This window comes from Apostichopus japonicus, chromosome 11 (assembly GCF_037975245.1).
Source record: "Apostichopus japonicus isolate 1M-3 chromosome 11, ASM3797524v1, whole genome shotgun sequence".
Lineage (NCBI taxonomy): Eukaryota > Metazoa > Echinodermata > Holothuroidea > Aspidochirotida > Stichopodidae > Apostichopus > Apostichopus japonicus.
This window is the reverse complement of record NC_092571.1, coordinates 3,408,302-3,432,773: the sequence shown is the minus strand read 5'-3', so window position 1 is coordinate 3,432,773 and position 24,472 is coordinate 3,408,302. Positions and strand designations below refer to the sequence as shown.

The following is a 24,472-nucleotide window of genomic DNA, read 5'->3' as shown; positions in this document are numbered from 1 at the left end:
TTTCTCTAAATTTTATCAAGTATCGAAATTTGCCATGATCATAACATCAATTTCTCCAAATTTCATTTTCTAATTCCCTTTCAACAGTTTAACATTCATTACAGAAGTGTGCCAAGAACAAACTCAGTTTGATGTGTTTGTGTAGTGGATAACATGCAAGTATTGCAGTCTTACTGAAAAAAACAATGCTGCTCTCACCACTTGGGGGGGTGGGGGAGAGGGGAAAGGATAGAAAAAAGCCCTCAGTCAGTCGATTATGACCGGAGGTTACAAACATGTTTTGAAGAGGCGTTCCTGTACATACTGTACATTCCCATTGGCCTTGTGCTTCCCACCCCTCTCCGCTACCCTCAATATACTACGAAAGTTACTACTGTACGTACCTGTACGCTTATCTTTAATTGCTTGTATAGTTGGCCCCAATGTATTGCTTTATCCTTGCTTCATAGGTTTATCCTACCCCAGACAAGGAATATTGCAAACGACAGAACTCACAGATGGACCTGGGGGAAGCTACAGAAATTTTGATAATCTGCCATCACAGGCCTCTGTCAGTTCTAAAGGTAAATCTGGTGAAGCCACGTTGAAACGTCGTCGCAGGCAAACACAAATCCCTGCATCTGGTAGAAATCCCTCAGTGTCTAATAATGCTGCGGGAAGAACTAAGACTTTCTTTTTGTGCCAATTTTGTGATCGGCCGTTCAGTCTCAAGAGTAACTTAAAAGTCCACGAGCGCCGGCACACTGGAGAGAGACCCTTTAAATGTCAGTTTTGTCCAAAGACGTTTGTAAGTGCAGGTGAAAAAAAAACCCATGAAAATTTCCATACAGGGGCCAAACCTTACAAGTGTAGATTTTGTGACCGAGGCTTTGCCAGCACAGGAATCCGTGGCCACCATGAAGCCAAGCATAAACAGGATAATCCAGTCTAGGTATGATAAGCCTGTATCTATCTGTAGGCTGCCTCTAGTTAGTCAATTATCAATTTTGCAATGGACATGTTAATCTAGAATGTTATACCTTACATTATGAAAGACCCTACTGATGAACTGTGTTGCACCTGAGTTCACTGGCGTCCATTTTCAGTCGCCTCCATACACAGCCATTCCAGTGAGAGTCCTAACATCTATGTAATTATATCTCTCAAGTATCAGACTGTAAATATTGGAAAGGAGCCACAAGTTGCTATGGTAAAATGTAGATGTGTTTCCAAATACAAAAAATAAAGAAGGTAACCGAAGGCTTAATTATTCATCACTGCAACAGTGCAACATGATGCTTAAATTTTCTAAGGTAAAAGCTGTCTGTATGAATTGAAGGCCAAACAAACATGTATAATTGAAATTATACAGGGCCTTTTTACAATTTTGTGGATAATCCCGGAACAGTACTGTATGTAACATCTAGAGACTTCCGAGATATCGGGAAAGCAGTATGAAATCCTAAATTTCTTCACCAAGTGACTTTATGAGTGGATACAGTACTGATTTCGCTTAACTCCCGTTAAAATTCGTTAAAAGGAAAATAACCGAATTTCCACGTTTTGTCATCGAAATTCCCCGATTTTTATCGAAATTCCCCGAATTTTAACGATTGGTTATTTCAGTCATTTCCTTCGTGGAATTTTCAACGATACGTTGAAATTCTTTTTTAAACGAAATAGAAGGTCAATGTGTGGTTACGCGAAACGTCGGAAAACGAGCAACTTCGTTTATTAGTATTGATTAGACTTTGGAACAGTCGTTTGAAGGCAGGAATTTTCTCAAGAGCATTCCTGTACTTGCATGAGTAGTGACACTCAAAGAAACATGTAGTGAAACTGACGGGGGACGTTTTCTAACTGTGAACCCCAAACACAGTGACATAAGTCTTAACTTCGCCAGGACGTAAGAGAGAATGCAGTCAAAGCTATGTACCACGAGGCACCCTTCCAGATAAATTAGAGTGCTGTTTAACCATTTAAATAACAATGAATGGACATATAAACTTGGTTTACTTGCAGATTACGAAAAATAGTTATTTTTTAGAGATGTAAATTTGGTTTTTTATTAGAGTTGGAGTATGAAACTTTGTTTCTGAGCGAAAACATGTAACTTGAAGCAAAATAAAGATGCCCCGCCCATTCTGCGAGGACGCTTCCATTTTTCAAAAAGGCGTTTTCTCTTTTTATTTTTTCTATTTTGTTTACTTTTAAACATGAAAATTATTTTAAAATATGTAAAGAACTTAGTAACGTACTGCAAACTATCTACAGTATAAAAACAGAAAAACGATGTTTTAGGCATGAATAATGTGTTTAATATAACTAAAGTAGTAGGCCAATAGTCATGAGCTCATGATGATAGTGTCGTCAATTCGTTTTCTCAGTTTATATTTGCGACATATCACCCGTGTACATCGATCAATGGCATGGTGAAAACCCCGTGTGAAAATATGTTGACCCCCAAAGACGCAAATGGCCGTTCTAGAAAGTACCGTCATAACATTAACAACACAAGGCCAGTTTGCTCTCTCAGGTCCGCACGTGTACAGCCATTTTTTCACACATGATATTATGATGTGCATGCATTGCGGGCGCGATTGCGGCAAACATAAAAGAAAATGAATGAAAATGAAAAACTTACGATATTTTTTCACAAATATTGATGCTTAGATAAGTGCTTCCTCACAATCAACGAGCCGCCCTAAAATTCGCTCCGCTTACGGAAAAACTTCTATATATATAACAAATGGAAAAACCCGAGTTTTTACACACATAATTCCCACTGACATTGGTCACAGAACATAAGTAGGTCATTGACATTCGAACTTGGCAACTTGCCCAAGTTCATCGTACCATGGGAACGACACAACACATTGAACATGATGTTATATTCTCCCGCCATCTGGACGCCGAGTGTAATATGCAAATTATGAATGGTACTGCGCAGCGTGGTTAAATCTTAACCTATTGCGACACAAATTTTGGGAAGCTGTTGTTTGAAGTAACTTTTGTATCAAATGTAAGGTACTGTATCATGTATGTGACACAAGAGAAAGAAAATGAAATCGGAGGCTGCTCGAACCAGTTTCAGCTTGATTTTTACAACCCATCGCACAACACGTGCGTGCGTAATTTGTTTTCTTAACATGACTTTTAATGAGTAAGTAGGAAAGGTGTTTAAGTTTGCTAATTTATGCGAGTTTTTGTTTAAAATCTTGTGATTGATAGACAAATATATTGTTTTTTTTTCTTCAAAAGTTACGACGTTGCCGAAGGCCGAGTTATATAAATTCAGTGATCTGAACTTCTGAAGACCACGAATACTGATCATGTGTGTTAGGCAATTATTATTACACGAAAGGTTCGCAATATTATTGGGCCTAATTAGTAATTAACATACATTGATCGTTGTCTTGCTGCCTGAATTGCTACCTGCTGGAAAAGAAAACCTTAATTATTGTACTCATAACGTCCTATTTTCATTAAAAGTCCAGTAACGGTGCGTCGAAAAAGCCGCGATCGGGAAACGGCGTATAAACGTTTAACCGACCGGCAGGCGATACGGTGAAAACGGTTAGCGAAATATCTGATAGGTCACACCCTTATTTAAACACACACAACAAAACGCCCTTATTCAATGAAAATATACTGAAAACCATATCGCAAAAACACAAAATCGCTTATAACTCGAAAACGGAAGGAGACATCGACTTTTGTCGGCTGTGCAGGGATTTCCTAAACCGAATTTTGATGCGCTCTATCCACCTGTGTCATTTACGAGCTTCTCTGACGTAAGCTGCAGTACGTAATTTCACTGTACCAGTTCCGCGAAATTTATTTACGCAGTAAACATCGTTCATTATGTTTTCTTTCACAACGAATATTCAAAGTTGTGCTCCACACGCTTCACAGATATTGTTTTATGTCGTTCATTTTCAATTCTACTTTAAAATTACATTTTCGAACGATGCATTGCATGCCTTATCAAGCATTCCTGATTAGTAAAACTAAGGAAGGATATTCAGATATATGTTATTTTCATTTGACATGATTTTATGAGTTGTTCCACTTGAAAAACGATGATAAAACCGAAAAACAAAACATTTACTTCTCATGTGACGCATACCGGGAGACTCATAAAAACTCCCCCTACTCATTAAAATAAACTTATACATGCCGTCAGGCCAGTTGAAAGCCGTCAGGCCAGTTGAAAGCCCTCCCCAGTAATGTTTGATCAGCTCTTCCCAATATACAATACTCAAATAAGCAATGAAAATATATTCATTTTCCACAGAAATCTACCCAACGTGGGCCCCCAAGTCACTGCTTTATTTTCTTAGTAGTCATGGAAACAATTGTTTGCAACTCTCTTGCTGGCCAGGTGTTTTCAAGTTTTATTAATAGCACGACTTTTGATTGGTTCATTCAAGATAAACTTTCTATCCCTGCTGGATTGTTCTACTTATATATATATGAATGATATTTGGTTTTCAATTAACTAAGTAACAGATAACATCCATTCCATTACGAACAGTAGGGGTAAAATAATGTTTGCTTCTAGAGGCAGCCAGCCATGAAGGTTCTGCAGTGCTAAACCCCCCACGAATATAAATACTATGCTAATTAACATAAGGTAGGCGTGAATTTGACAAAGCCAAGTTTATGATTGGACTAAGCCTTTCAAAAAAGTTTGGTGGTGGGGATATCCAGGGTAGGGAATGCACATGTAAGCAGCATACTACAGGTGGCCCAGACCCAGGCTGCGACCTTACCAGGGCAGTCCATCTGCTTTCGCGCGCAACTTACAGTAACGGGTTAGGGGGAAAATAACAGTTTTTTTTTTTTTTTTTTTGCGTGCATTGAAGTCGGGGAGATTTTTTGGACGGAATGCGCTCTCAGAAAAGTTTGAAAGTGAGTGCGGTTCTGTAGTAAACGGTACTGTAGTACGTCAAGTAACAGGAATTTATTGGGAATAAAGATCTCTTTGATATCCAGCTACGGCTGTTTCATTGTTGATATTTTTTTCTTGTTTTTTCTGACACTGCGTTCCTTGGTGAGTTAACTTAAACTTATCCTAGTTTAATACTAGCCTATAACTTAAGAGTCATAGAATGTGCTTGTTACGATCGACCAAGACTAGTTTTTATTATCCTAGCCAAATCATTTTTCAAACACCTAGTACAGAACTTACTCCGTCTTATATACAATCACACTTTTGCAACGTTTGTAATATTCCTCGGCAACTTCTGGTAGAGTCTGAAAACGGCTGTAGTTAGACTAAGGATTCTACGCAAGTCACAACCTTGATATGTCTAGAATTGCCTTTGCGGTTTTTGATCGCGATAACTTTCGTGGAAATTTCGTTGAAACTTCGTTGACAACCGTGCCCGCAGTAGTCTAAATCTTGTCAACGAAATTAACCGATTTTCAACTTTTTTTATCGATTTTTAACTTTTGTTATCGATCGTTGATTTTTTTTCAACGGGAGTTAAGCGAAATCAGTACTGTAGTTGGTGAATGAACAGTAGGATTGTCAACAGTTTGCAGTACAGAGACCTTTTGTGATTATCATAGATCATATATAAAGCAAATTGGAAAATTAAAACATTTACCAGTGTCTCTTGAACAGATAAGAAAATTGACTACAGGTAGTGAAACAAATGACTTTAATACTGTACAGTGATAGTCATAGTGTCCAAAAAAGCTGAAATAAGCAGCTCTACAAAATCCCCTCCTGAATCAAAAAAAACAAATAGAGATCCGATCTTGGCATACCAACAGTGATCAATTGTCTTGAAACTATAGTGTCTATTGTGTGAAACTGCACAGTGCACAGAATATGTTGTCCTATAAATGCAGCCTGGCTGCGGCATGCTACAGCCTCTTCAGCATCCTCCCTTTTGACTTGGTTCCTTATGGGATGATGTGAGTATCAACTACTGTATCATTCAAACACTCATTAAATACAATTTACAAGAGCTGCAACAGAATGGGTAAACGCATGACTGTGTTGGAGGGAAACAAGAATCATATAGCATAAGCAGGTGCCTACAAATGCTGTACTTTTAGTGTTGTGGGTCTTTCTCTTGAACTACTGTAACAAACTATATGGGCAGTTGCTTTAACCATTCCTTCTCCACCAACTAGTATCAACCATTCCCTCTCCACCACACAGGCATACTGGAGATCAAAGTCCAACCCCTCCCAATCAAGGGGAAAATGTATTAAAAATGGAATAAATTATGAAAGCTGTATTATGGATAGCATCTTATTAAAATTTTATAAAATATTGTGGAAGATGCCATAACTTAATTGGGGGGGGGGGGGGGTACGGGGGATGATTTCCCTTAATGTCATACCATTGATATCAAGCAACTTAACCACATTCATTAGAATTACTCAACCCTCATACTCTGCTTGTGTTTGTGCTATGGAAAACATGCAATGTTTCAGCATGTAGTTGTTCTTGAATGAAAACTACCATTGCCCAAAACCTCTTGGAAATACCTTTTCAGCCTGTAAAACGAAAGCAAAACAAATACTAACCGATAACTCCTCCCAACTGTAGTAACTGTAAACTTCACGAATGACTGAAGAACTACTGTACATGTTATGAAAAGAGGAGCTGCTCTAACCAGACCTTGCTCTTCCCAACCCCTCCCCCATTTGACTGGGTACACTATAACACACTACTTTTCTAACTGCTCGTAAAGCCGGCCAAAATGTATTGCTTTATCCTTGCTTCATAGGTTTATCCTACCCCAGACAAGGATTAATGCAAACGAAAGAACGTGCAGATGGCCCTGAGGGAAGTTACAGGAATTTGTCTAATCTGCCATCACAGGCCTCTGTCAGTTCTAAGGGTAAATCTGGTGAAGCCAGGGTGAATCGCCATCGCAGGAAAACACAAATCCCTGCATCCGGTACAAATCCCTCAGTGTCTAATAATGCTGCCGGAAGAACTAAGACTTTCTTTTTGTGCCAATTTTGCGATCGGCCGTTCAGTCTCAAGAGTAACTGTAAAGTCCACGAGCGCCGGCACACTGGAGAGAGACCCTTTAAATGTCAGTTTTGTCCAAAGCTGTTTGTAAGTGGAAGTGAAAGAAAAACCCATGAGAATCTCCATACAGGCGCCAAGCCTTACAAGTGTAGATTTTGTGACAAAAGTTTTGCCAGCACAGGAAGCCGTGGCCAACATGAAGGAAGACATAAACAGGATAATCCAGTCTAGGTATCTGTACTGTATATATAAATATATAAAAGACTAGAACAATACCTTAGATATGAAATTGAAAAGTCTGTAAAGTCTAATCATAAACTGTGTCCATCTGAAGAGGGGGTTGTAAACAACATAAAAATACACTTGTCATGCACCTCAATATACAGTGTCATTCAAGTCTAGTGTTGATTTAATTATGTCTCTCAATACCCAGAATTTGGAATTGGAGGCAGGATCCTCAAGTTCCCACCCCTTCCCTAGCCCTCCTCTTCCCCACAGAAATAGCTTTATAGCTGTAAGACTGTAATCATTATTTCTACAGTAGATATTAAAGCTGTTTAAGCTTAAAGTTCATTTATCCTTCTTTCTAGTGTTATAGAATTTTCTTTTCAACCATCTCTATGAAATATAAGGGCAAAGTGGGTTTAAAGCATGTTGAATTCATGGGCAGAAGAAAGTCCCAGCCTACATGTCGGTTGCACTATTTTCAGTGTTTTATAGTCATGCTATAGAAACAGTTAGGATTTATTAATTGTACCAATATTGTGAATACTCTATCAGCATCAGATGTAACCATAGATGAGGAAATAACTATGTCCTGAACATTTTGTACATTTTGTATCCCTGACAGCTTTTGGTTTCTGTATTGTAATGAAGCTAATCAAAGTTGCATTGTTTTGCATTTTGTTAAATAGCATAATTGAAAATTTAAATAAAAAAAGCAGCTTTAGAAGGCGACAAGCGCCGCAATCCTAAACATGGATTAAGACCAAAAAATGTAATAATGTACTGTACTACTGTAGATAGTATAATATGTTATACTGTATGTGTCCTTCTTGTGAACAGGTACAAGCGTACAAATCAAATCTTGTCTATTGAAACTACAGTACCTCTTCCTCTGGGTTGCTTTAACATGATTTGTAGGTAGATTCATTGACTTTCAGTATGATGCAAAGAAGAGCAGTTTTCTTTAGTTACCAGAGCTGGTTAGGCTACAGAAGTTTTAAAAAGTAACTGGTAAAGTTTACCAAGCAGATGAGTGTTTGAATAAAGTGTACCACAGTTTGGTTACAGTTACTCGGTTGGTTACAGTGGCTCTGTTTGGTAACACAAAAACATCTATAGAATAACCATGTACCATATGTTGCTTTGCTGTTACAGTGGCTCTGTTTGGTAACACAAAAACATCTATAGAATAAACATGTACCATATGTTGCTTTGGTGTTACAGTGGCTCTGTTTAGTAACACCAAGACATCTGTAGAATAAACATGTACCATATGTTGCTTTGGTGTTACAGTGGCTGTTTGGTAACACAAATACATCACTAGAATAACCATGTACCATACAGTATGTTGCTTTGGTGTTACACTGGCTCTGTTTGGTTACACGAAGACATCTGTAGAATAACCACATACCATATGTTGCTTTGGTGTAACAGTGGCTCTGTTTGGTAACACAAAGACATAGATCTATAGAATAACCATGTACTGTACCATATGTTGCTTTGGTGATGCAGATTGGTGAACATTGAACTGTTTAATAAAAAAGTTTGGTGATAATACATGGTCACTTCACCGTAGCTGCTGTAAGCTTGAACTTACCCTCCATTAGTGTTTGTCATTTGTGAAAGTACTGTACATTAGTAGCTACCGTATAGTGTGTTATAGAATCAGCTTGTTTCGGATATTTCGGGGAAACTCCCTCTACGAGAATGCATTAATCTAGATGCGATGGGCAATGAATATGAACTGAATAATTTCTTGTTTGTCTGGATACCACCTACTGCTTCTTATCCTTGCTTCATAGGTTTATCCTATCCCAGTCATGGAATATTGCAAACAGCGGTTCTTTCAGGAGGTCCCGAGGGAAGTTACAGGAATTTGTCTAGTTCGCCGTCACGGTCCTCTGTTAAATCTAGGAATAAATTGTGCCGAGACAGGTTGAATCGCCGCAAGAAAGTTCAAAATCATACAGCTCAAGCGATTCCTTCAGTTCCCATTAACCCTGCCGGAAGAACTATGACTTACATTTTGTGCCGTTTTTGTGATCGTCCCTTCAGACTCAGGAGTAATTGTACGGTGCATGAGCGCAGACACACTGGAGAGAGACCCTTTAAATGTCAGTTTTGTCCAAAGCTGTTTGTCAGTGGAAGTGAAAGAAAAGCCCACGAAAACATCCACACCGGGGCTAAGCCTTTCAAATGTAGATATTGCGAGAAAGCATTCGCCAGCATAGGAAACAGGGGCCAGCATGAAACTAAGCATAAACGTGAACTTTCAGCAGGATCTGATCTAACTTTCAAATAAAGTGTTTAAAATTGGATTATTTTCCACCGCTCTTACAAAAGAAATTTTTCTGTATAAATGTAACCAACAAACTTTGTGCGGCAGTTTTGAAGGCTTTGAGCATTCCTTTACAAAATGTTATGGTACCTGTGTCCAAAAACCGCTTTGCACTTGTATACTGTAGTAATTTTTCCCATTTGGCTTAGCATTCTGCAATGCAAAACCAGATAAATTATACCCTGAACTCATTCAACATTTATGTTTGTACAGTATGTATATGATCTACGTCATGAAGAGGTACAGAAACCAATTCGTAAAAGCTATGAAACAATGCACAAAGTCCATTTTTATTTGAGTTACAAAACTCTACTCTACTCTCTGTAGCACTCTTACAGTCATTTTCATTCCAGGCAGAATGACTTGAAATGAATTACCCTGTGTGAGTAGCTTTGTGATATATATACAGTAGTATTGCCTCCTGTTTTCCCGACAGGAACATAAAAGTGGTCCCAGTTGTAATGACTGATATTTCATTGTACACATGAGAATGATACAAAGATTCATTAGAAAGGCAAATATATTGCTGCAGAGTGAGGAGCGGTTGCCCATCTTAGGTTCACAGTCTTGGAATTGCATCTGGAAATCATACCGCATACAGAAGAAATATTAACTTATCTAAATCTCTTGTAAAATGGTGACGACCCCAAGGCTAAACAGTTTCTCCAGTATTTCTTGGTTTGGATTAAACAGTAGAAATCATCCTTGCCAATCATAGGATTGTTGCTGTCCGAAAAACCTCTCCGATCTTACATTAACAGATTTGTTGAATGGTCATGTGTTATTATTCCTTGGCTTTGTTAGGCCTACAACTATTTTTGTTTATTTTGGATGGTGTTACCAATTTAAACAGTCTACTGGGGGTATTTAATAGTAATGCAATCTGAATTTGACATAAACAACCTTAAAGCTGATTTTTTATTCGGAGTTGAAATTTTGTTTGTTTTGGACGACGAGAAAGCCAATAAATATTTGCCCTTGATGAACTGCAAGAACAGTATTCAGGTTGAGAGTGATTATTAAATTTATCTGTACTGTAATCACTAATCAGTGCTCAGTTTGCAGCACCAAACTTTCCACACATTTCTTCTGCAGCTATGCAACACAATTGAGATCAAGAATAGTTCAGCATGTAATTATAATCTGTTAGAATTTTTATACTCGTAGTGAGAAATTTTGTGAACCCATGAAAACGTCACTCACAGAGTCACAGACATCAGTCTTGCTGCCAAACTCATGTGAAAGCATGCCACCCTCCCCTCCTTCAACCCGCAAAAGTCATGGTTACTGTTACGCACAAATTTCTTGATTGCTTGTTAAGCTGGATACAACCCAACCTAGTCCTTTTATCCTTGCTTCATAGGTATATCCTACGTCAGTCAAGGAACACTGCAATCAGCAGTTCTTGCAGGTGGCCCTGAGAGAAGTTACAGGAATTTATCTAGTCAGCCATCAAGGGCCTCTGTCAAACCTAGGAAAAAATTGAGTGAAGACAGGTTGAATCGTCGCAAGAAGTTGCCAGTTAGCAAATCTGATACAGTTTCTCCTGTGTCTGATGACCCCGCTGGAAGAACTAAGACCTTTTTTCTCTGTAAATATTGCGAGCGCCCGTTCAGCTTCCGGGGTAATCTTAAAGTCCACGAACGCAGACACACTGGAGAGAGACCCTTTAAATGTCAGTACTGCCCAAAGCTGTTCACCAGCGGAGGTGAAAGAAAAGCCCATGAGAATATTCATACTGGGGCCAAGCCTTACAAGTGTAGATTTTGCGATAAATGGTATGCTAGCACAGGAAGCCGAGGCCAGCACGAAACTAGACATTCACGAGATCAGTCAACCTAGAATCAAGTGGTACAAATGTTACATGGAATGTCCGTCAATGTAAGGGCTGTGTTTTTGCATGAACAGATATAAATGATGCCTCTGTTCATATCCTGTAGAAGGAATGAGATGTGTTCAGTTTTCTGTTTCTGTTATTGAAGTGTTTCCAATAAATACTGTAGGTGTTTACCATGAGAATTGTGTACATGAGACAAGACCTTGTGAACTTACTTTTTAAAGGATTAGCTTGTTATTTTCCTCTTTTTGCCTGACAACCTAACCCATGGCTGAGGTTTTGTTTCTTTATGAGAACAGCAGTGCTTTTGTTCTACAACCAAAGTAGCTGCTGTCAGACAACTTTTGAGACTTTTTTTGGGTTGTCTTAGGCAGAACCAGTAAATTGATTTGACAATCTGTCTTGTCCTGCACAGTCTTGAAAAATGACTCTTGGAAGAAACCATATACCTGAAGACAAACTACTTTGACATGTTGAAAACTGAGGAAGTAATTCCTACGCTGGCATTGTCACGTGTGAACTCTTTCAAAAGAATTAGCTTTGGTAACAAGAGGAATCCCATATGCAGATGTATGTGAAGTTCATTGAATGCATAGCAATCCCTATTAACGACGAGACCGCTCTTCCTCCCCCTCCCCTCCCCTTCCCCTCAACTTTTAACACCTTCACTTGACTGGCAACAGGGCAAGTAATTATATTAACTAACTTTTGGCTTGATTGTAGAGCTGGATACCACCTACTGCTTTTATGCTTGCTTCATAGGTTTATCCTACCCGAGTCAGGGACTCTTGCAATCAGCAGAACTAACAGCTGGCGCTGAGGGACCTTGGCGAAACAATTCTCTTTCAAGATCAAGGGCCTCTGTCAAATCAGTTAAGAATAGATCAGGTGAAGGAAAGTTGAAGCGAAGCAAGCAGTTAAATAATCCTTCTAATTCATCTACCTCAATGTCCAGAAGTTGTACTAAAAAGACTATGACTTACTTTTTCTGCCAATTCTGCGACCGTCCCTTTAAGCGACGAGATAACTGTAAAACCCATGAGCGCAGGCACACCGGAGAGAGACCATTTAAATGTCAGTTTTGTCCTAAACTGTTTTCTAGTAAAGGTGAAAGAAAATCCCACGAACATGTTCACACTGGTGCCAAACCTTACAAGTGTAGATTCTGTGACAGCTGGTTTGCTAGCACCGGAAGCCGACTCCACCATGAAACTAGACATTCATCCAATCAATTAGCTTAGGGATCCAGTGGTACAAATACTGATATGTCCAACAATGACAAACTTCCATATGGCATTGTGGCCATGAAGTATTGAACATACATCAGTGGTTGCTGTGTTCATTTGCAGTGGTAGAAATGAGACATGTATATAGTTGTCCATTTGTTGTTTAAGATACAGTATTCCAAATGTGTTACTGATTAGATGGTGTGCACAGGGCCAGATCATTTGTATTGCAAGGTAATACCCATATCATGGGCTCATTTTGAGGATTTGCCTCTGATGTGAGATGCTGTTACAATATCGTTTGACTGACAACCAATATTATGCCTGAGGCCATGTAAACCTTTATAATTACTGTTGCAGTCCATTTGTTGTACAACCTACAGTACCATACTTGTTCAGACAACCTTGAGCTATGTCCCAGTTGGCAGAAGCACAACCAGCAAATTTTCTTGAAGTCAGTCCTTCTGTAGCTGCTGTCTTGAAAGACAATTGCAGAAAGTACTATTAAGTGAAGACAAACTATTGTGATAATCTTCTTGGTCAGAGGTGTATAAATAATTCCCATGCCAGCAGTGTCACATGAACACTTTAAATAAGGATTAATCGAAGAGTCGAGGTCCAATGTGAGAAGCCATGTCTAGCCATCCCTATTACTGATGTGAAGTATAGGCAAGGATCTAAGGTGTTAATGACTTTGTACTGAACCTCCTACTGCCTATGCAGTCCTCTCTCATCTTCACTTGACTGGTAGTAGGGCAATTACTAACTTTTAGAATCCTTAAAAAGCTGGATACCACCTACTGCTTTTATCCTTGCTTCATAGGTTTATCCTACCCGAGTCAGGGACTGTTGCAATCAGCACAACTTACAGCTGGCTCCGAGGGAACTTGGCGAAACATTTCTCAGTCAAGATCAAGGGCCTCTGTCAAATCTGTTAATAATAGATCAGGTGAAGGAAAGTCGAAGCGAATCAAGCAGTTAATTAACCCTCCTAATACATCTCCCTCATTGTCCGGAAGTTGTGTTAAAAAGACTATGACTTACTTTTCTTGCCAATTCTGCGACCGTTCCTTTAAGCGAAGAGATAACTGTAAAACCCATGAGCGCAGGCACACCGGAGAGAGACCGTTTAAATGTCAGTTTTGTCCAAAGCTGTTTACCAGCGGAGGTGAAAGACAATCCCATGAGAATATTCACACTGGTGCCAAACCTTACAAGTGTAGATATTGTGAAAAATGGTTTGCGAGCACAGGAAGCCGAGGCCAGCATGAAACTAGACATTCACATAACCAGTCAGCCTAGAATCCAGTGGTACAAATTTATACATGTACATCAATCTCAATCTTGTAAGAAGGCAGTTTTATATTAGCATACTTCGATGGGGATTCAGTGGTCACTGTGCTCATCTTCAGTAGATTACATAAAGTGTGGAGATCTCTGTGCAGTTTTCCATTTGTTTTTGGAGCTTTTCCAAATGTGTATTTATCCAAAAAAAATTGTGCTCTCAGGACCATAGCAAGTGAATTGCAAATAAGCATGTACAATATATGCTGACTTTTGAGGATTAACCCTGTGGTCTGAGGATGACGGTATATTGTTTGCCTGACAGTCAAAACATCAGCTGAGGTTTTTATCTTTACAATAACAACAGTCCATCTGTTGTACATTCATAATACTGCACAAGACAACTTTGTAGTATGTCCAAGTTGTCCCATTCACAACCAGCAACTTTGTATTTTAGGACAGTCTAGCTCTGCACTTTGTCTTGATAACCTCTTGTTGAAAGTACCAATTTATAAAGATATGAAGACAGACTTACTGTGATATTTTTTCGTTGAAAGCAGCAATACCCATTCCCTTACAAGTGTCATTTCTTGGTAAACACTTTCAAAAAGGATTAGTTTTAGAATCAAGGTGATTCATATCTGCAGGTGTATGTGCAACCATGGAAAGATTATCCTTTTACAGTGTGTGTGGTCATATATGGATCTTTAATAATGTAAGTTACCAGAACCAATATTAAGCATCTTGATGCCCACAACTCCCTCAAATCTCCCAAAGATCTACACTTGACTTGTAGTAGAGCAAGTAATATTTACTAACATTGTGGCTTGATTGTAAAGCTGGATACCACCTACTGCTTTTATGCTTGCTTCATAGGTTTATCCTACACGAGTCAGGGACTGTTGCAATCAGCAGAACTAACAGCTGGCGCTGAGGGAACATGGCGAAACATTTCTCAGTCAAGATCAAGGGCCTCTGTCAAATCTGTTAAGAATAGATCAGGTGAAGGAAAGTCGAAGCGAAGCAAGCAGTTAATTAACACTCCTAATACATCTCCCTCAATGTCCGGAAGTTGTGTTAAAAAGACTATGACTTACTTTTTCTGCCAATTCTGCGACCGTCCCTTTAAGCGAAGAGATAACTGTAAAACCCATGAGCGCAGGCACACCGGAGAGAGACCGTTTAAATGTCAGTTTTGTCCTAAGTTGTTTTCTAGTAAAGGTGAAAGGAAGACCCATGAAAATATTCACACTGGTGCAAAACCTTACAAGTGTAGATTTTGTGACAGCTGGTTTGCTAGTACAGGAAGCCGACTCCACCATGAAACTAGACATTCATCCGATCAATTAGCTTAGGATCCAGTGGTACAAATACTGATATGTCCAACAATGGCAAACTTGCCAAATGGATGGGTTTGTTTTTTGCACTTGTACATAAATGCTCACTGTGTTCAACTATAGTGGAAAAAATTAAACCTGTATAGTCCTCTCATGATGTTGAAGATAATTTTAATGTTTTATCATAGGAATGCTGTCAGAACCAGAGCAAGTAGTGTGCATATTTTTATATATATAGTACTTATTTTTAAAAAAGGATTAAGCTGTGGCCTGAGATGGTACTAAAGTACTGTACGTATATTGTTTGACCGACAATCAAAACTACAGCTGAGGTCTTGTATCTTTACAATAACAACAGTCCATCTGTTGTACATTCATAATAAAGCACAAGACACTTTTGAGGTATGTCCAAGTTGTCCCATGCACAACCAGCAACTTTGTTCTTTAGGACAGTCTTGCTCTGCAATTTGTCTTGATGAACACATTTTGAAAGTACCAAAATATGAAGATACAATAAACAGACTGATATATGGCTTGTTGAAAGCTGTAAAATTAAATTACAATGTAAGTATCATTGAGTACAATAATTAACTCTTTCAAAAGGAAGTTTAAGAATAAAGAGGATTCCAGTATGTGCAAACGTGAAAACCATGCATAGCATTTATCACTATAACATTGTGTGTAGTTAATAAAAGGAAGCTACTTAAACAATACTGGGCAAGCCCCCATCACCTACATTTCCAATCTACACTTGACTGGTAGCAGGGCAAGTAATATTTACTAACTTTTGGTTTGATTATAAAGCTGGATACCACCTACTGCTTTTATGCTTGCTTCATAGGTTTATACTACCCGAGTCAGGGACTGTTGCAATCAGCAGAACTAACCGCTGGCGCTGAGGGAACATGGCGAAACATTTCTCAGTCAAGATCAAGGGCCTCTGTCAAATCTGTTAAGAGTAGATCAGGTGAAGGAAAGTCGAAGCGAATCAAGCAGTTAATTAACCCTCCTAATACATCTCCCTCAATGTCCGGAAGTTGTACTAAAAAGACTATGACTTACTTTTCCTGCCAGTTCTGCGACCGTCCCTTTAAGCGAAGAGATAACTGTAAAACCCATGAGCGCAGGCACACCGGGGAGAGACCGTTTAAATGTCAGTTTTGTCCAAAACTGTTTGTTAGTGGAATTGAAAGAAAAACCCATGAGAATATTCACACTGGTGCAAAGCCTTACAAGTGTAGATATTGTGAAAAATGGTTCGCTAATACAGGAAGCAGAGGCCAGCATGAAACTAGACATGCACGCGATCAGCCAGTTTAGAATTCCATCAAACTGGAAACCCAATTCCATCAGTGTCAGTCTTTCAAATATATATATTTTTGTCATGAACATACATCAGTAATCATTGTTTGCTTATCTGCAGTACAAAATTAACCTGTATAGATGCTCATATTATCTTAAAGCTTTCATTTTAACCATGAACATTTGGTGCATGACACCAGCTTATACATTGTGCATTGAAAAACATCTGTACAGTATGAAGGGTCGACTTTAAGGATTGATCTGTGGTCTGAGATGGTACAGTACTATATATATTTTACCTGGCAACGAAACATAGTGTAGAGGTTGCGCTCCTTGATAGTTACAACATTTGTTGTGCTTGCTGTTGGGATGTCCTTTATGTCCAAGGTTTTCCAGAAGCAACCAGCAAAGTTCCTCAAAATCAGTCCAAATGTGGCAGTGTTCTATATCTTGAAAACAAACTATGCTGAAAAGAACGGAAAAAAGAACAAGACATGAAGTGAACACAAACAGACTGTTGTGATATTCTTCTTGTTAGAAGCTGCAGAGTTATGTTTCCATACCAGCAATATCAGGTATTCTCAACCAATCGGATTGGTTTAAGAATCCTTAGGGCAACATGTACAGTGCATACTGTATATGTATACATTTGAAAAGTATGCTTACCAGGCAAATTTAGTTATTATCCAAGGATCTGTAATGGAAGCTGTTAAAATATATACTTGTTGCCCTCCTGCATAACCTTCCTCTCCCAACTCCACCTGACTTGGAGCAGGGCTATTAACATTAGTTCATATTTCGGTTTTTGGTGTGCTTGTAAAGCTGGATACCACCTACTGCTTTTATGCTTGCTTCATAGGTTTATCCTACCCGAGTCAGGGACTGTTGCAATCAGCAGAACTTACAGCTGGCTCTGAGGGAACTTGGCGAAACATTTCTCTTCCAAGATCAAGAGCCTTTGTCAAATCAGTTAAGAGTAGATCAGGTGCAGGAAAGCTGAAGCAAATCAAGCAGTTAGTTAACCCTCCTAATACATCTCCCTCAGTTTCCGGAATTCAATCTGCAAAGCAAGTGGCTCACTTTGTTTGCCAATATTGTGAACGTCCCTTTAAGCGAAGAGATAACTGTAAAACCCATGAGCGCAGGCACACCGGAGAGAGACCGTTTAAATGTCGCTTTTGTCCAAAGCTGTTTGTGAGTGGAATTGAAAGAAAAACCCATGAAAATATTCACACTGGTGCAAGACCTTACAAGTGTAGATATTGTGACAAATGTTTTGCCAGTGCAGGAAACAGAGGTCATCATGAAGTGAAGCATAAAAGTGGATCTGGCTAAAGCTTCAATTGACTAAAATAGAATAGAAAACAAAAGCATTATATCTTGATTGGAATTTTGAATATTTTCATTAGAATGATATCTGAGGACAGCAGCAAGTACTATAGGATCTAATGTTTATCCTTTCATATGATTGTAAAGTAACAAGAGGAAGTCTGCACAGGCTCAGTGAACCATGGTCTCTCAGTGGTATAGTCAGCACAGGCTCAGTGAACCATGGTCTCTCAGTGGTATATTTTGCACATGCTCAATGAACCATGGTCTCAGTGGTATAGTCTGCAAAGGCTCAGTGAATCATGGTCTTAGAGTGGTATGATCTGCACAGGCTCAGTGAACCATGTTCTCTCAGTGGTACAGTATATTCTGCACAGGCTCAGTGAACCATGGTCTCTCAGTGGTATAGACACTAAGTCTTGTAATGAATGAACTCACCCCTCATTCCTTCACCGCTTCCTCTTATCGCTCAGAAGCAAACTTGAATTTTTTGCATGATACACAATACTGTACTTCCTCTGAGCTGCCATTTGTGCAGTGTTTGATATCCTTGAAAATTGCATTTTTGTGAAAATGTTGAAAAAACGAAGACCAAATGTCATGTTTTGCTCCTTGCTCTGATGATCCTAGCAAAAGTTAAACTTTTACAAACCAATTTAACAGCATCACTCTATTTGCATCTCATTTCCTTTATTTAAAGAAGGGAATAATCCACTGATATGAGGTATCTGGCAATACAGTGTAAAATTATATGGTAGGAATGAAAATGAACTATATAAAAAAAGAGACAACGAATTAGGAATATTTAACAGATAAGTTTTGTTTATTTGAATAGTAGATACATTTCTCTTTACATTCACCTATATATTCAGATCATGTTAGGACGGTCAAGTTTGTTTATTTGAATAGTAGATACATTTCTCTTTACATTCACCGATATTTAGATCATGTTAGGACGGTCAAGTTCTGTTTATTTGAATAGTAGATACATTTCTCTTTACATTGACCGATATTCAGATCATGTTAGGACAGTCAAGTTCTGTTTATTTGAATAGTAGATACATTTCTCTTTACATTCACCAATATTCAGATCATGTTAGGATGGTCAAGTTCTGTTTATTTGAATAGTAGATACATATCTCTTTACATTCACCTATATTCAGATCATGTTAGGACGGTTTTTCTCTTTACTTTCACCGATATTCAGATCATGTTAGGACGGTCAAGTTTTGTTTATTTGAATAGCAGACACATTTCTCTTTACATTCACCGATATTCAGATCATGTTAGGACGGTCAAGTTCTGTTTATTTGAATAGTAGATACATTTCTCTTTACATTGACCGATATTCAGATCATGTTAGGACGGTCAAGGTTGTTTATTGGTCTGCACTTCAGTGAAGTCCTCCATTCAATTCACAGTATAACTTTCACTAATACTAGACATATAGTGAAAGTTATATGTAGAACTGCAGATGCCTGTGACAGTACTTGTTTCATTTAAAGGCTTCCACTATAAACTATATGAAGATGCATACTGTATATATAGAGAGTGACACTGGTAGGATGGTTTCATTGTTTATTACGAGTGTTAGAACTATAAACTGACCATAGCAAGAGGCTTGAAATTATTGGAGGATTAACTCACCATTTGTCTTTGCTATGTTATGATGTGAAGAAAGTTATATATTTAATACAATAGTCATAATTTACATCAAACTGATTAGTAGTAACTGGATCATATGGATTATGTGTGGAGAAAACCATATTTATATACATATTTACATATAAGTACTGTAATTAATGAATTGTGTTACAATTTGCTACCCTTCTTGTTATCTGGCATGATCTTTGTGGATTGCGGGGTTGTGGGGACGAAGGGGTGGTAATGCGTACTATTCAAAAGTTTTTCAAAATTTGCATCAGGTATATTACAGAATATCACTCTTTCAAGGATTTGTAAGGGAAATAACAGTTTCTTCTTCCTTTTAATGGATGTACCGTAAAGACGGGAAATTGTTTCACACCAGAAATGTGGGACTTTTGTTTATCTTGCATAATTTTTCAATTTCGGAAAGTTCATGAATAATATCTGTGGCGGATATTTAAGTTCTTAAATTGATTGCATTTAGTTGTGTAACTAACCCCATGGCAAATTTTTAATGAACCAAAGTCAGCTATGGAGGTCTTGTTAACATCTGATTCAGATCAATCAGCATTGCACTTAATAAAATTCCCAAAATGATAAATTGGTATCACCCTTTGACACTGTGGAGATACTGAAATAAAACAAAACTACTAGTGGTAGGCCTATGATCCACCCGTAGGGGAGTTTTACCGGCCCAAACCCTATTCTTTTCACCAAACGTACACTTCTCTCCTTTAGTGAACGTAAGACCTGGTTGTTGAGGGACAACCAGAGAAAAGTTTGCCCTGATCTCCTTTTTTAGTTTCCTTATTGCTTTAATTAATTGTATGATATTTATTTAGCCTTTGGTTTAGTACTGTAGGTCTACAGTTTTTACATTTGGAAACATTTGGAAACATGTGTTACACATGTATGCTTATTCTGTTATGGTTCTGGTATTGAAACTGTTTATTTGTGTGTTTACTGTATGGATACTGACATCTCCATCATTTTAAAGTTGCTAAGATCACATTTGTAATAAATGTTGGAAACCGTTTGAAGAAAAGATAAGAGTTGTGTCAAGAACCTTTTTTTCACTCACTACAGTGTTATTAGATTGTGTGCATGTATTGAATCAAATACGTAAATTAATTGTAGCCTTAAATTAGCTACTTTTAAAGCACTAGCTTTTTTTTAGCTCATCGACGTTAGATTGAGTTTTAAAGCACCTGTTCGCTAGTGGAAAAACTGGACTGTCAACCAAACATTCCTTTGGCCCCTAGCTTGTAAATAAGATATCTCACGATATGTAACCTCTGTAGTTCTCATATTTGGCATGTACCTCCCCCATAATTAGTACAAGAATGAACTTGTTTTGGGTGGAGGTCAAAGGTCTTTTGGGGTCAGCAGAGGGCAAAATGTGAAAATATCAAAACGTATCTCCAGGACGTCAAATGAGCTCATGTATGTATTGTGGGATAGCAGGATAGATAGCCTTATGTAGGTAAAAGTTTCTACACATTTTGGGTGTAGGTCAGAGTTAATTAAAAGTTATGAGGGTCAAAACTTGAAGTCCATTTGACATATGGCTAATGTATTTGGTGGAGGTCAAACGTTATTTAAGGTCAGCAGTTGCCATAATCTGAAAATGGGACATGTCTACATATTTGTTATGCAGGTCAAAAGTCATATGAAGTCAACAGAGATGAAAACTTTGTAAACATGATAAAAAAGGAAATAGTGAGTCTTATTTTACTCCAACGTTATAAGGGTTCACAGTGCCAATATATTATTGAAACCTTTGGGAAATTCATCTTCATCATGTGTGCTGCACCCAATGTTGATCAGTGTTGGCAACTTGGTGGTGGGGGGAAAATGCATAGGTCACCCTGAAGGATATCCTCAGATAATGATAAGACAATGATTAGTCTTGGTTTCGGGACTCCAGTATGTGAAAGGACACAGTGTATAGTAAATAACATGGATATGAAATCTAGACTTAATTGTACTTTCAGTAGTATTTCACACCTTACTTTACTTTACAGTTGTATTACCCTCTCACCAAACCATATCACTTTACATTTCAGCTGTAAGATGTCATTGCTAATTTCAGCTTACCAAGAGGTCAAAGATTATCTGTAAAGTACTCTTAAAAGGTGACTTCCTCCTGACTGTTAAATACATTATACATCATGATAGCAAGTACTGTACTATTTTCCTTTGTATGAGTACAAGAACTGTACCAGACTTGAAGCTTGAAGCACAAGTATAGTTATTAATCTTGCATCGTTAGATTACAAAACCATGAGTGTGGGTATGATTACAGGCAACTTAACTGTGTAGGATAGGAGCACAAATATGCACTCATTTTAACCAAATGTTAGATTGGTCTTTGTTAAAGTGCCCCCTTTCGCATTTTGTTTTAAAAGAAACATTTTATTATCAGCCTACGGTACAGAGTAACGCCCCCACCCCTCAAAAAAATAGGTCGCAATTGCACAAACTAAAGACATCCTAGATCTTATCTACCAAATGAAATATTTAAGAATTTTATTGCATTCTCAGTGCTCATCTTTTATCTCCGTGTGTTCAGATCCCTCTATGCTAACTTCTTTAATAGTTTCTAAAGCATCGTTGCACTCCTTAAAAGAGAGAGACACCCTAAATTGTTCTATGTGATAGAGATAACCGTGATGGACAACTTCCATTCGTGCACTCCTTAAAAGAGAGAAATCTTACCATCGTTGTTGGTCTTTGTGGTAGAGATACTGTATCTGTGATGAAATTTCCCAAAGAGAGAAGCAAACTGGTATTCCAATTGTGAGATACTGTACCACTTACAAGGCTGAAGACTTGATTAAGTCTTAACATGGCTTCAAAGACCTCCATATGCTGCTGCTGCAATTGTTTATGTTTTCTTTATTTAAACACATTGTTTAATATTAGTTGTAATTGAGGCCATAGTTTTGTCGTACTGAATCTTAAATATTCCACCTAGTAACATGTCCTAACTGTTGGCACTGGATTCATTGTCAACACTGTTAATAAAAGGAAACTAGGAGAAAGTAAAAGGTTTCTGATCATGGTGACATGAATACATCACAGATTAACAAAATGGCATTTTCCGGACATGATTGCCTTCAAATTGTGAACAAAATTTTCTAAGTTGTTTGGGGGAATTGTTCATCACAAAGATCTCTGTCATACTGATTGAGCCAAAGATGATGGTGAGGTTTGTGTCCACTATCATGATGATGTTTTAGCGGTAACTATATTAAAAACGAAATTATTACTCCCAGGTCGTTGAGCAATGATAATTCCCCGGTCGAATGAACTTGATGAAAATATATGATCCATCCATAATATGATTAAAAGAATTTTGGAAAATGAGATCTCTCACAAAATACGAAAAGTTTAGATGGAGGAATGTAGTTCCAATGCAAAGTCTTTGAATAAAGAAAGTCGATAGCGGTCGGATAGGAACGTTTCCCAACTCGATGGGAATTATCCTATTGAAATAAATAAGGCGGTTAACGTTGAAGTTGTTAGCTCGTCGTGTTGAGCAGTCGAAGTCCAAGTGGTGTAAGTCCGAACTAGCGATACTACAAAGGTATTGATGGTGCTATCAGTTGACCGAAACAGTAGTGGTGTCAAATTACACCTCTACGTCCTTCCCTTTTTGAAACTCATCAGTAAAGTCCTACAATTCTGTCAGAACCGAACTGTAAGTAACTTTCAAGTAGTTACTCTCTTTGATAAAATGACAAATCACAATTCTGACTTTTGTCATGATCATCAACAATTACCATCTATACATTGAAACAGTTACAGAGCACCAGGACTATGAGACAATACAGGGAGATAAACTACTAAGCACATTTCTTGTTTTGGGGTGTAATATAAGAAGGTTTTAGTTTAAGTGCTTTGGCATGATTCCTTTACTACTGCACTTGAAGATCAGAGCTTGCTGCTCTCTTTTATCCCTTCAGATCCTTCATTAATGCAAGAGATACGAGAAGCAAGAATTGACAACTTGGTATACTGTAAAGAGATACCGCCCTCGACATCATTTATCTTTGGAGAACAAATGGCACAAGAGGTGCCTCATCTTTACCTGGCTTCAGAGCAAGGACTTAGAAAAAGTTCCCATAAAAGGTGTAACAAGAAGCCAACCTATGACGTCGCCCTGTTTAGTTGCAAGTTCTGTGGAAAAGGTTTCAAAGATGATGTTGCTCGTCATATCCACGAAGAGATTCATAATAGTCAAAGGCCATATAAATGTAAATTCTGCGCAAAGGAATTTTCATGCGGAAGCAATAGAAAGGTTCATGAGAGGAGACACACAGGAGAAAGACCATACGAATGCAAACTTTGTCCCAGGGCCTTTTCTTCGTCCACTAACTACAAAAGACACTTAAAAGTACACTTCAGATAGCTTACGGGATGTTTTGTTTAAAGTGAAGAAAGGGTAGGTAGTCCACGTAGTGGCAGAGCCCATACCACCTTTTGGGTACTGTATATTACCACTATGATATTCATCACATTGAAGTTTACTGACCTCATGACCTTTGACAATTGGTGTTAATTTGCTCATTTCATTCAAACAGGCCTTACTACCTGGGTATCATGACACTTTCAACAATTTTGTTGGCCAAAAATACCCCCCCCCCCTCCACATCGGAGTATCCTTTTAAAACTTAAAAGTCAGTTTGGTATGTATGCAAATTTGGCCAAGTTTAAACCGATTAACACCAATAGCGACCTTTGATGTTTGACATTAATTAATGCACCATAAAACTTGCAGACTATGGTATCGTCCATGAGTTTGTGGTAATAAGTCACTATGTCATTTGCTAGGACTGATTTATAACTCTGTGTTTGTAGCTGGTACTGTATATGCCAATTATGACAACTTTAACTTCAGACCTATAATGAGTGGACCTGCATTCTCCTGCTTCTATGCTTTCCTGTCTCTTGTCCCTTTTA

At 38.2% G+C, this 24,472-nt stretch overlaps 1 protein-coding gene across 1 annotated transcript in view; it reads left to right on the top strand.

The window, feature by feature from the left end:
• The window catches only part of LOC139976366 (uncharacterized), an 83,362-nt gene that overhangs the window by 32,807 nt on the left and 26,083 nt on the right, over positions 1 to 24,472 (top strand). Inside the window, exons 9-13 of the mRNA XM_071985058.1 lie at positions 12,145 to 12,270; positions 14,769 to 14,894; positions 16,071 to 16,543; positions 17,577 to 17,721; positions 23,476 to 23,766. Coding sequence (XP_071841159.1) covers positions 12,145 to 12,270; positions 14,769 to 14,894; positions 16,071 to 16,543; positions 17,577 to 17,721; positions 23,476 to 23,766 — 1,161 coding nt within the window. The remainder of the gene's footprint in view (positions 1 to 12,144; positions 12,271 to 14,768; positions 14,895 to 16,070; positions 16,544 to 17,576; positions 17,722 to 23,475; positions 23,767 to 24,472) is intronic.